The following is a 14,200-nucleotide window of genomic DNA, read 5'->3' on the forward strand; positions in this document are numbered from 1 at the left end:
CAGGGAGGTGGGGAATCCCCCTAGACAGGGTGGGAAATGTAAACTAAAGTTCTTTTCTTTCTTTTTATCCGAACAGCTAAACTGAAAACTCAGTGATAAATAGTTTTTTCCTCCCAAAGAGGTCTAGATGTTTAGTATCCTTGTAAACTGATGAGGACCTTTTCTGTTGCTTACTCTTCTTACTTGCTGCTTGAGAGAGTTTGGGCCAGGTTCTGAGAAGAGATAACCTGCCCCTTTAGCTGGTACATATTTTTTCTGCTCTTCCGGGTGCAGGGGCAATGGTGGCCAGAATCTGTGACACAGTCTTTGCTGGCTCTCAGACTGCCTCACTGATAAAGAGGGCAACCTTATTCGGAATCAAGCTATGATGGATGACCAATAATTTCTGAGGAGCCTCCTGCACTTCTAGTGGTATCTCGAGGGGCTTCAGCAGTCCTTTTTGACAATTTTCAGGAACTGAAAGCAAAGCTCATACCATTGCCTCGTTGGGTGAAAATGACAGGACCAGTGGAGCTGAGGTGTCCCCTTGTTCCAGCTGACTGACTCCATCTGACTGTTTCTCCTGTCTAGGAAGCGGAGAAGGAGCCTCCTTGGATTAAAACGGCCTTCTGTCACCTTATGTCATGCTCACTACGTAGTCCCAGAGAGGGATGTTTTGTATACCGGTCCCAGGAAATTCAATAGGCACACTGAGGTGTTTCAGAGGGGAAGGGAGCAGGAGCCCCGCAGGGAGCATACCATATCCTATGAGACTGACAGTCACTAACAAGGGAGTGCTGAGACCAATGTTCCCTCTAATTTTTTCCATCCATGTGTTGGAATAAATTTTGTTTTATGCACCGAGGTAATGTGTGGATGTGCACCACCAGTAGAAATAAAAAACCTAGATATAATATACATATTTTGAAAAGTTACTATACGAATAATTACTCCAGCCGGGACAGGTTAGGCATTTTAGAACTCACTACTCAAATAATTAAATTTACGTGTAAGAGAGAAATAAAAATTATGAAATGCATAGACCAGTCAAAAAACTAAAATAACACTTTGAAAGAATAAAATTACATAATATATGTGCATTGCAGGAAGTACCAAGAAGTAACCAAGTGTGTTGGGAGGTGAGTGAGACACAGACACAGTGTGTGTGTGAGACACACAGAGACTGTGTGAACTGGATGCTGGAGAAGTTTCTGAGAGACACCATGTGCTGTATCTTTAAGGCACTCATTGAAAGCTCTCCTGCTCCTGAGCCCTGTCCCCCCTTCCCCTGCTCCGCAGAGATGGGGTACATGGGCGGGGCGGGGGGGGAGGGGAGAGACAGAGCGAGTGAGTGAGAGAGATTGTGTGTGCTGACTCCTAGGGAAGTCTCAGAGATTGCGCGCTCTCTCTTTAAGGCACTCACTCACAACCTGGAAAGCTTGTTCAGACCTCAGCAGCGCTCCTGCTCCAAGTCCCGAGCCCTGTCCCCTCTCCCCTACTCTGTGGAGATGGGGTACAGGGGTGGGGGAAGGACACCCCGATATCAGCACCCTCCCTCCCCTCCCCACTCTGCACAGCCAGCAGGATGGTCCTGGGAGTAGCTGCACGAGCAACATGGCTGCAAAGAAGCGGGGGGTGAGGAGAAGAGGGCACCTAAACACACACTGCCAGATGTACATGGCTCTGCTAATCAAGTGTGCACAGTTTAGAGGGAACACAGACTGAGACATTCCTAGATACCCCATCTGAACTAACGTCCTTTGAACTGAGGGTGATGTATTTCCACTGGCTATGAATTCAGAGAAGGAACAGGAGACCTCTCAATGGCGATGCCATTGGTTCCAGAGAGGAATGGGTCTTACCTTGATTCGTGGATGGTACTGGGAAGGAATATTGTACCACTAATGGAACTATTTTGCTACTTGATATTACTGTAAATTCCCTGAGAAAAACAGGGATTGCAATTGTTTATAGACCATTAAGTCTATACTGTGTACTGCGACCCTCCCCAGCAGTATGTTTTGGGTGCCCTAAATCACTGTGGGGCAGGAGGTGGGACTGGGGAAGAGACCTGGCTGGTGGCTCCTACCCTGCATTGGGCTCAGCTGCTAGTCCCGGCTGGGCTGGGGAGGATGGGACTTCCTCTTCCCCTGCACAGCATCTGGGGCTGGGTCAGACCCACCCACAGATTTCTCCCCTGGCTGCAGAAAGCTCTGCAAAATCCCCCTCCCCACACCCATTGCGCCTCAGCTGCAGGGGGAGGGATCCCTCTACAGGGAGCCACTCCCTTATCTGCCCAACCCCCATGCATCCAGACCCTCCAGACGAGCCTCACCTCCCCACACTCACAAGCCCCCTGATGAGCCCCACTCCCGCTGCACCTAGACCACCCTGACAAGCCCCCCACACCTGGATCCCCATCCCACTAAGCCCCACTCCCTGAGCATCTGGAACACTCAGTGAGTCCCCCACACCCAGACCCCGCCCACCAAGCTCTAACCGCCCCCACACTGCTAAGCCCCAATCACCTTCACCTGGTCCCCCGCAACAAGCCCCTGTACATCCAAATCCCCCGCCCCCTCACCTGGCTCCCCAATTGACCCACCTGCACCCAGACTGCCCCACACAGAACCCTCTTAAACCACACCTGGATTCCCCCTACTTAAGCCCCTCCACACTTGGATCCTGCCTTGCTGAGCCTGCCTGCCCACACAGAGGGGCAACTAATCTAATCAACTAACAATATATACACTGCTAGTTGAATAACTAACTATATACAACCACAAAGAGAAGCTAAGCTCAGACTAGCTATGGACACTAGTGCTCTGTCTCAGACCAAGGGTGGTGAGAAGGAACTATAGTGGCAGTTGGTCCTGCATAGCCCTTTTTAGCCTTGGTATGGTGATAGGTAGGACACATGCACAGACCAATGGACACTGCTAGCAAAAACTTCCATTCACAGGCACACGGAGCACATGTACAACCTAAAACGGAATACAAATAGAGACTAGCACTCAAAGAAGTAATAAGCTACCTTCATCCATGAAGCAGATCTCTCAGGTGTCCGGGAGGGAGATCATGAACCATTAACGGTGCTGAGGTTTGTGCCAGAGAAGGTAACTTCTTGGCAGAAAAAAGTAGCAGAATGTCAGCTTGGTCAGTTACCACTAGGTGTCTCAGTACCTCGAGCTGGGTGGGTACCACAAATAGAGGCTCAGGCAGCAAGGTCTCAGGAGGAAGTACAGTCAGTACCAAAGAGCAATAACCGCTCACACCCTACACCAGTGCCATAAGTAGATTCTTCTGGGTGTGGTCCTTTGTTACTGGGATTTTCAGAGTCAGAAACAGTACATTTGTGTGCACAAAGCTCTCATGCTGAGCTCTTTGGAGCTGACTCTTTCAGTGCCAAGCACTTCAGTCCACGATTGCTAATACCAGACTTCTCCATGGCATCTGGAGACTGAGCACAGATGTTGTGATGACTGCTTGATGTTAAGGCATCAATGGGAACGGTTATAGGCTTTGAACTGCCTGCTGTATTGGACTTGCTCAGTGCCAGAGATGCACATCTGTGTCTCCAGTGACCATGGGATTGGCACTCTTTGAGGCCTCTCTCTTCAGAAAATTGACCTGAGGACACTGAAGAGATACTGGCCAACCCCACTGGAAAAGAGAGGGACTTCCTCAAAACAAAATGAGTTCTGGAGTTCAAAGTGAACCGCTGACTTACTGGAGTGCTTTCAGAGACAGTACAGTCTGATCAGATATATTTCTCATGCTCAGGAGTCAACAAAGCCATTGTGGAGCTCTTAAGGAGGAATGTTTTCAGGTGACCCTGGACTTTTGGGTCCTTTTTAGAAAAGGAACAGCATATAGAGCACTTGTGTGGTATATGCACATCCCCCAAACAAAAGGCTCTTACATTGTCTATTGTTGATAGAAATGGCTTCCTCACAAGAGGGACAGGTCTTGGACTCCACTGTGTCTAAGGGTCTGGTGCCAAGAGTACATGGACTTGACAATAAAGCTAAAAGCTTTTGGGTTTTTACAGTTTATATATACAGCCAATGAGCTACAAAGAATGAAACTAACTATATAAACTACAGCTAACTAACTATGAGAATTAAGTTGCACATTGGCATGACACTGCAGATGTTCGGTCTCACAGCCACAAATGGAAAGAAGGAACTGGAGTGCAGTTTTGCCCACCCCATCCTTTATGCCTAAACTATGGGGCACCGATCTTCAAAGATATTGGCCTCATGCTGTGCACCATAAATGCAGTACATGTGGACCACCACTTGAAGAACTGCAATTGTTTTTTATAAAAATAATTTTGAAGATGACACATCCCCCAAGCATAGCTTCCTAGAGTCTGCAAAGTGTAAAGAGCACAATACATTATGAAGTCCAATATGGATCTTGCTATGCAAAACTCCTTTTCCAGGGCATGTCTTAGATTATGTGGAACGGTACTAATGAAAGGCGATTGATCAGAGGGATGGATGGATCTGACAACTAGAAAATAATCTTCTTGGAAACTGAGGAAATTTGCTATGGTAAACAGAGAAATAAAAAAATGTAGAACCCTATATGACTTTTTAGAGTAACTTTTAAAAAGAACCATAGTTTAAGGTTTCCCTTCACAAACGTAAAAATGATCATTTTAATTATATAATCTTTTAATGACATCATAGCAACTAAGCAGTATTTGATTTCTTGATAATGTTGATTAATATACGTGTGGAATAATACGATACATACTATATGCTACATAACATTTTAATTTATTAACCCTAAATGTGTGTGCAATAAAAATGATCAAGTCACTTACTTCTAAGAGATGCGAGTTCCTTGTTTCAACTATTGCATACAATGATGAACGTATTATATTAAGCAGGCTTTCAAAATATGGCAGGCAGTTTGTTTGATAGTTAACACTTCTGACCTTAATCATACGAATGCGTCTTTCAATAGTCATACATATAATCTTGTTTACATCATCTGTATACTTATTTAAGATGCCTCTGAAATCATGTGATGATAATTCTCGTTGTAGTGTTAAGATTTCCATATTCATAGATTTAGCTTCATCCACCATAGCACAGTATCGCATAAAGTTTCTGCTATAAGATTCAACTTGTTCCATTGAACTACTAAGAATAGACAGTAGAGTCAAAATCTGTAGATTTAATATTGTAAGAATAGTTACAAATTTCATTTTGACAAAAGGCTGGCCTAATTAAATTGTCTCTGTTAACAGCAATTTAGATATCTATTGACCAGTTTTGTAAATTAACAATTTTTCAAAACACTAATTGTCAAAATATATAAATTGAACTTCTTTAAAAACACACAGAACCTATACCAATTCAGACTGGTATATTCACATTTAGTTTACAACTACCTCCCAAGAGTCCTTCCTAAAGACTCACTTCTAATATGATGCCCACAGAAAGTAAGTTGATAACATTTTTTCAAATATTGCCAGCGCTGGGTTTCCCAGCACATCCTATGTGTGTCTATTAGAATGTTAACTCTTCAGGGCAGGGAGTGTGTTATTTTGTGTTGTATACAGTGCCAAACACAGGGTTAGCATTCAACATATAACAGATTATTTTAAAATATACTTTTACAATCAAATGTTATGTTACTTATATACATATTTTTAACTTTGCAGCACACACTTTGTTTTGGTAGCATGGATCTGTTCCTAGAAGTAGCTCCCAATTGGGCCATGGTGGTGGATACTCTTTTCCCCACAATTCTGTACAATTTTCAGGTGACTGCATTATTTTATGTAAAGATTGAGTGATGAAGACTGACAGACGAGTATCACGACAAAATGGAATAACCTGAGCTAAAGAGAGATAATTCAAACAAATTAATTTTCTGAGACTAATCTCAGAACTCAAATTTACAATAATACATAAGCAAAGATCATAAACGGCATGCATATTCTCCACTCTCCAAATATTACACTAATATTGAACTTCCCCATATAATCTACAGCAATGATACATATTGAAGAAATCACCACACCGAACTGAATATATTGAATTAAAAATTAAGATTTCTATAGCTTGCTTATTTTCTATATATTTTATAATTTATCATTATTTCATGGCAATCTTTGTCTCATTTCACATACAAAATCTTGGAGCTCTAAAATCCTTTTTTTTCTATTAACAAATTATACTTACGTATGAATAATTCCAAGCCTCCAAAGTGTAGCCAGCCAGCCAGCCCCCCCCCCTCCCCAGACCAGCATTGCTGGAAACACACGGGAGCCAAAACACCAGGGCACTCAACATAAATTCCAGCACAGCCTTTGAAGCTGTGAGAAGCACAGGTGTGCTGCTAGAATGTGCCTCTGGGAACATATACAACGATTAGGCTCACAGCAGGCAGAGGCGCTGTGACAGACATGGCTCTTAGCCCCTACTAAAACAGCATGATGCACACACACCAACATCCTAGGTGGGAAAATATTTACCCTGATAAAAGAAATGTCCAGTAGTCGAAACTTATTGTTTCTCCCTTGCAAGTGTGAACTACTCTTGCGAGAGCTGGCGTCACCCCGACAGACCAGCCCCAATTTGGCATAGAAAGGAGAAAGAGAATAAAGGAGTACAGAGGTATAAGTAGGGGACCTACAGCACCATGATTTTTGAGTGCTTTTCACTATCTATCTGCTGGTCAGATAAGTGACAGCCTCCCAAGGCTTCTGCAGCTAAGAGGGTCCCTAAGCCTTGTCCCTTATTCGTCTTTCCGCGGAATTGAGTGACCGATCCTGGCTTGGCACCGCTGGAATCGAGAGATGCAAGGAGGGTAAGAAGCACCCACACTTGATCTCCTCTCTTTAGTGTACACATATTTTTGAAATAGAGCTCTATACTTTGTTTTCTTTCTTTGGGATTGTGGCTTCAGTTTTGTAACTTGTTTGTGTGTGTAACATCTCTACATTTAAATAAGTAGGCACTAGCAATTTTGTAACCACATGATTAGAATCTAGTTTAATAAATTTTGGTAACCATTGTGCATAAGCCTGACTTGTTTCTCTGGTTTACTGTAAAGCAGCCAACACAATTAAAGAACCTCAGCCGTTTTGGCTAGAAAGCCTGGCCATTAGGTGAGAGTACTAAGAGCCTAGCGTTGAGTTGTGCCGCCTCCACGGGGCAAACTCTTGGGGCACCTGTCAGTCAATCCTGACTGCCCGCTGCGAAGGAGCTTTGAGCTCTAGCAGTTAAAGTCACGGGTGTGGAGAGGTTCTTAGTGCTGCCATTGGGGCACCTGTCAGTCAGTGTTGACTGCCCGCTGCGAAGGAGCTCTGAGCTCTAGCAGTTAAAGTCACGGATGGTTAGGACCTTGGGGCATCCGTCAGCCTAGCCCGGGCTGCCCGCCGCAAAGGGACAGTGCGTCCTAGCGGTTAAAGTCACGGATGGTATAAAACGGGCATAGCTGGCACCTCACCAAACATCCCTGGCCATCGGCTAACACAAAGATTAATTTGTTACTTACAAATGAGAACAATATTGATTTGGTGCACCACATATTATGCACAGGAGGTGAAATAACAGAGCATAAGGAAAATATATTGCAGAATTTATTCATCTTCACACAACAGTGATGTAAAGTATTTTAAAAGCTATTAAGATATTCTAGTGATGGAAAATATTTCTGTCTAAATTCAAGGGGTTAAATCCTGAGGCCACTGCAGTTTTTCCAGTGTAACTGAGGCCAGGATACATTTACTATGTCCCCAGTTTTAACCCCTGGAGTTAAGATTAATGTGCATACACGTAAGTGCCTCCTGTGACACTGTCACTAAAAGCTAGTGTGTGCCAGTGGTAGGGACAAGTGCTATTAACATGGCAAGTATAACTGCACATATATATTTACTAATTTTTGGTGTCATGATAAATAAAAAGAAGATACACAATGGGGCTAAATTCATCATTGGTATAAGTAGCGGCAACTCTTGTGAAGTTAATAGAAGTGCTCCCACTATGCCAGGAATGAATTTGGCCTTTGGTATCTAAATATTCAATATATGCAAGTATAAATGTAATTATTATTTCAACAAACATAGAGGTAAGGGTTCCCCCACTTTTTTGAACAATAGGCATACAGGAACATATACATCCATCTATGTTAGGCATGAAGAATGCAAGATTGTTAATATATACGTAACTAAATTTGCAAATCAGCCGCTACCTGCTATAGCTAAATTCAGCACTTTTCATCTTCATAGTGCTGTACAACCATATACAAACCAATCCTCAAAACACCCTTTCAGGTAGATAGTGAAACTTGGTTTAGGTGAACACTCAAATGACCACCAAAAATTGGTTGTTTAACAGAAATAGTTTTCTAATGAAAGAGGAAAAGAATTTCACAAAATTGTACACTCAAGATATTGGTTTGAGCATTGGCCTGCTAAACCCAAGGTTGTGAGTTCAATCCTTGAGGGGGCCATTTAGGGATCTGGGGCAAAAATTGGGGATTGGTCCTGCTTTGAGCAGGCGGTTGGACTAGATGACCTCCTGAGAGCCCTTCCAACTCTGATATTCTATAACCCATTCTGCTGGGCCTCATTAGCAGGAAGCCTGTCCAGTGGAAAAATCACAAAGACGTAATTTGCCCAGAAGTCTCACTCAAATGGAGCAGATGAAGCCAGTTGGTAGAGCCTAGGAAGTGGGGAGGAACGACCAAAGAGGGCAAACCTAGTAAGAAATTAAAGTTGCTCTCCCCTTGAGGAACTACTGTGGGACGATAGTGTAAAAATTGCCACTATTCCCGTGGACCACTCTCTTGATGCTCCTATAGGAGCAGATGGATGCAAACTGCATCCCTACCTCATTGTATTTATAGGGTGAACCAAGCCTAATATGTTTAGGAACATGATGCCATCTGTTAAGATAAGAAGCTGCCCAATACGGGTAAAGTCTCGCATATAGATTTCATATGCTATTTTATATAAAGGGAAATTAAGACACAGACAGGTTAAGTGATTAGCCAAAGCCACACAGCTGGTTAGTGGCAAAGACAAGATTAGAACTGAGGTGCTCATAGCTTTCACTACAACATGCTATCTCAGTTCCCTAAAGAACAATACTGACATTAACTAGTCCACGATTATCCCCAGATTTTGGAGGCATGGGACGCATCCAATTTTGACCTCACCTGTGATTGGGTCAAACCGACAACAGACCCTGCCTACCAGGCAAGCAAAAACTGCTACTGGTATAAGCCAGCCAATATACAAGAACAACAACAGCATAAGGATGAAACCAATAGGAAGACCTCACTGCCATGGGCTTCTTGGTAGATTGCGATGCTGGATCCAATGTATCCAAAAGAAACTGTACTTTGAGATGTGTGTTCTTATGGGTGATGCACCTCAGAGGTGCACAGACACCTTTAATTGAAGATTTTTTGCTAGCAGTGTAGACATGGTACACAAGTGCTCTAGCTGTCCTTGTGCCCTTTACTAAGGGTATACAGGGCAGTGTGGGATCAACTGCCACTCCACTTCATTTGCTACTGTGGAATTCTTCAAATATTAAGGGCTCTGAAGCAGAGGGGAAAGATGGTGGGTAGTGGCCACATCTTGAAGAATTCCAATTACCATACATGGCAAGTAACCTTCCTTTCTTTGCTGAGTGACAGTCCCGAATGGGTGTTCCACTTCAGGTGACTCCCAAGCAGTAACCCTCTTATGAGGATGGGAGCTTCAGAGTCTTTTTTATTTCCAGCAGATTGAAGTACAGCCAAAACAAGAGAGGCATCAACTCAAGAAGTTTGAACAAGGGCATAATAAACAATGGCAGTCTAGTAAACACTGGATAGCGCCCCACATAGCTGTTTTAAAAAATCAAGCATAAGGACATTCGCTAACCAGGCCATAGAAGAAGACTACACCCTTGTAGAAGGAATTTTAATATTTGTAGGCGGTTTTATTTTCAAGGTTTCGTAACAGCTTTGTATACATGCCACAATCAATCAGATAAGATAAACTTTGAGATGTAATTGGGCAGCCTTTCAGTCTTTCTCCAAACAAGACAACGTTTTAGAGAGGCTCAGAAAGGTTTAGTTCTTTGTTGGCAAAAAGTGAGAGCTGTCCACATATAATGCATTCAATCTGGCCTCCCCAGAATTCCCAGAAGGCTTAGGATAGAACTCCAGCAAATGAATTTCCTGATTAATATGCACATTTGTGACCACCATGGGAATAAACCAAGAGCGAAGATGAAGTGCCTGGGTGCCGATAAAAGTCCAAATGGGAACACTCTGTACTGGTAATAATCTTAATCTATTCTGAAACATAGCAGATGTGTGAGAGCCATATTCATGGCTGTATTAAAATAGGGGCTGCAAAGCGCAAACCAGTCTCCTGGATCATATGACCATCTTGAACTTTGAATGCTGGATGAAGGTGTTTAATCTCCTTAGGTCTAGAATGGGTCTCTATCCCCCGTTCTTCTGGGAGATTAGGAAGTACCTTGAGTAGACCTCTCTACCAATGTAACTGAGAGGTCTTGCTTCAATGAAAATCCACATCTTTTCTCAAAAGATGCTCACTGAAAAGGGATGGGACAGGGATAACTTTCAAGTGGATTGTGTATCCAGAGGTTACCACTTCTAAAATCCGCTTTTTGGATGTTATGCAGTCCCAAGCTTTCCAGAAAAGAGAAAGGTGACCTCTGAATAGAAGGGTAGGCGACAAGTGGTTAGCAGCTCTCAAACTTCTGAGCAAAATTGCTGTTTCCCAGATGAGGATGGTTGCACAGTTCTATTGTTGGCAAAGGAAGGCCTCTTCTGAAACTTTCCCTTCTTTTTGGGAGGTTCAGACAGTCTTTACTGGTAAGACATTTGCACAGAACACTAACTTTGCGAAAACTGCACTTATATTTTCTCTTATTGACAGGTGTGTAAATTCCCAGGGAATGTAAGGTTGCCCTGGAATCCTTCACTGAATGAAGTGAAGCATCTGTTTTATCACTGAATAAAGCTCATCCACTGTGCTCTGGACCTTTTTAGGAATTCCAGACCCTTGTAGACATGATGCTCTATGTGTTACTATAGCTGCAGCCACAGTGTGTGTTGCCAGCGACATGAAAGCAGCCTGAAGTGAATATCTGGCTACTGTCTGACCTTCAGCTATCAAGGACTGAAACTGAATGTTCTGATCTTGTGGCAGAAACTTAATAAAAGATGAAAGTTGTTATAGTTAATATAATTGTGCTTTGCCATCAGTGCTTGGAAATTCATTACTCTAAACTGAAGTGTGGCAGACTAATGATTTTTTCTTCCAAATAAATTCAAGTATTTTTGGTCCTTGTCAGGAAGGGTTGACCTACAACCATGCTTTGACCTTTCATTGGCAATATCTACTACTAAAAGAGTTTTGAACTGGAAGGGAAAACAGTAACTGAGTCCTTGGGAGATAATTAATATTTCTTATCAACTCTCTTACGTGTAGCTGGAATGATGGCTGACTCATCCAAACAGTTTTTGCTGGCTCAAATAAAGCTTTGTTGATTGGAAGCACCACCCATTGGAAGATGACTGAAGTATACCCAATAATTTGAGTTGAGATTCTTGAATTGCCTTTAAAGAAATTTGTAAAGCATCAGCAATTCTTCTCATCGGTTCTTGAAACAGTTTAAAATCATCCACACAAAATGGAGATGAAGGCATAACATCTTCATCATGCAAGGTTGATGTGATGTTTTGAGAGAGAGGTGATTCATCCCCTAGCTGTTGCACTTCCTGACATCATATGTCTTCATTCTGAACAGAGTGAATAGGAAGAGGCTGTGACAACACTGGTTGTCTTCCATGAATCTTCTCATTGGAATGTTTTTGCATCTTCGCGTATCTATCCCCAAAAAGATTCCCACATATTCCAAAAAGGCCATTGTGATGCCCCATATGCGAGAGAGGGAGGGGCCCAGGGAGATTGGTACCAGGGCATATGAGAGCGATGATGTGGATTTTCATCCCAATTAGGTATTGAATAAATCCTTTCAGAGACAATCCCTGTAGAAGGAAACCTATAAGAATAAGTGGGTGAACTGGGCACACACTGGTAAGAATCTTAGGAAAAATCTTCTTCATCAATGGCTCCTTAAAAAGAGATTTTTCTTCTAGGTACAGGGCATGAGGATAGCTAGGGTGTACTTATGGATCAACCAGACATTGCTAGCAAGAAATATAATCAAAGGTATATGGGGTGTACAGGCAGCTGAATTGACAACCCATAGGAACTCTCTAGAAGAAGAAAATTCGTATTATTTTTGATCTGTCATCCAGATCAGTTCTATATACCATACTATAAATAAGCAATGTCCTGAAACTACCCAGTATGAGAAATAAGCTGATTTATGGTATGGAAGGCCAATGGGCTGCCAAAGCGCACATTTGATAGCCTACTCTAAACTTCAGTAGTGTATACAAGTCTCAATACAAAATTTATGCGTGGATCAACATTTGTAAAAAAAACAACAAAAAAAATAACAAAGGAGTTCGACCACCACCACCAATGTTATTCTCCCCACACCTCTTTTCTCTCCCTCTATTCGTTGTATTTGTCTCCCTTTCTTTTTTGTCTTCTATTTTTTCCTCTCTTCTGTCATCCTTTCTTCATTTTCCTAAATCTCTTTTCCGCCCACTCCATAGCATTTACTAACCTCTCCTCTTTTCTTGCTTAGTGCTTTGTTCTATTACATATTCGCTAGTATTTGCTTTACGAAGTGACACCAACAATCATACATACCAGTAGTATTTTCTAGACCATCCACAATTCCTTGTAATTTTTTAGAAAACTGTCTTCTATTGGGAATTAAAAAGATATCTGTACAGAATGATGAAGAACTAGGAAAGAAAATAATCAAGATTCTGAATATTGGTAAAATATTTTAAAAGTATTTGTATACTATTATAAAGGTTTCAACTAAAACGCCCACTTTTACCCCATTACTATCAGCTGTTATACTTTGAATAATGTGTTGTTAAATATGTTTCTAAGATTACACTTACCATACATGTTTTAATTCCACTTTATTATCTGATTCAGGGTTGCCTTCTGCTTTGCCTGCTACAGAAAAGAAAGCACAAGTATTGAACAAAATTCTAATGTCTTACCTCCTAATTTGGTGTCTTATATCCCTTAATATGTTACAAACAGTGGTTGTAACTTCTTCTACCAACAGATGGAAACAGGAAAAAAGTCAAGTGTGTGTGACATTACTCTCTTTTTAAGGAGATAAGGGTGCTGGCAGGCTGAATGCCCTCAGTTTGAGACTTCTTGTGCAATAAACACAAAATCTAAGAAAAAATTCAATTAAAATTCCTAAAAGACAAGGAATTCAGAGTAAAAGAGTATCCTGGTCCAACAATATTGCTGCCCAAATTGAGTGGAATGGCATATTAAGACGCGAGGAGAACAGATGGGTTACACACCCTGTAGTAACTGGAGTTCTTTGAGATGTGTTGACCCTATGAGTAGTGAACATTCAGATTCCGAATGTGCTCCATGTGCCCAAAACCAGAGACTTTGTCTTTAGCAATGTCAGGAGGGTCTGAGCATGCACCTCCCCACCCATCCCTCATACTCCACCCTAAAGGAATAAAGGAGGCTGCTGGACCACTGCTATTTGAGTTACTTTTCTGCTGCTAGTCCCCAGTAAGTGGAACCAGGTGGTGCAGAAGGAAGGCAGGTAGTGTACTACACACAGGGACAACACATCTTGAAGAACTCAAATTACTACAAGGTGAGTAACTCATCCTTCTTTGACTGATTGTCCCTATCTATAGTGAACTTCAGGTGATTCACATGCAATGCCTCTTTAAGGTTCCTTGAGTCTGGTTCCTTGAGTCCTATGGCACAGTAAATTGCAGAACTGCCCTGCCTAGGGAAGCATCAAAAGCAGCTCCTTGCACCAGTGTATATTGTCTAGTGAAGGTGTGTACAGAACTCCAAGATGCTGCTCTGCAGAAGTCAGTAATAGGAACATCTCTGAGGGAAGCAACCAATCCTGCCTGAGCTCTAGTCAAGTGAGTTCTCACGCTGCCCTCAAAGGAAATATCATTTATCTTGTAGCAGTCAGATGCACTCTGAGATCCATTTCAACAGCGTCTGGGAGCAAAGAGCCTCTCCTTTCATAAATTCCACATATGAGACAAAGAGTTTATGGGATTTTCAAAATGATTTTAT

General features: G+C 42.3%; 1 protein-coding gene across 1 annotated transcript in view; it reads right to left on the reverse strand.

Moving 5' to 3' along the window:
* DNAH14 (dynein axonemal heavy chain 14) overlaps window positions 1–14,200 on the reverse strand; it is a 514,964-nt gene that overhangs the window by 362,577 nt on the left and 138,187 nt on the right. Inside the window, exons 15-18 of the mRNA XM_043543588.1 lie at window positions 13,024–13,081; window positions 12,761–12,858; window positions 5,667–5,839; window positions 4,814–5,161 (exon numbers count right to left, since the gene is read on the reverse strand). Coding sequence (XP_043399523.1) covers window positions 4,814–5,161; window positions 5,667–5,839; window positions 12,761–12,858; window positions 13,024–13,081 — 677 coding nt within the window. The remainder of the gene's footprint in view (window positions 1–4,813; window positions 5,162–5,666; window positions 5,840–12,760; window positions 12,859–13,023; window positions 13,082–14,200) is intronic.

This window comes from Chelonia mydas, chromosome 3 (assembly GCF_015237465.2).
Source record: "Chelonia mydas isolate rCheMyd1 chromosome 3, rCheMyd1.pri.v2, whole genome shotgun sequence".
NCBI classification, from domain to species: Eukaryota; Metazoa; Chordata; order Testudines; family Cheloniidae; genus Chelonia; species Chelonia mydas.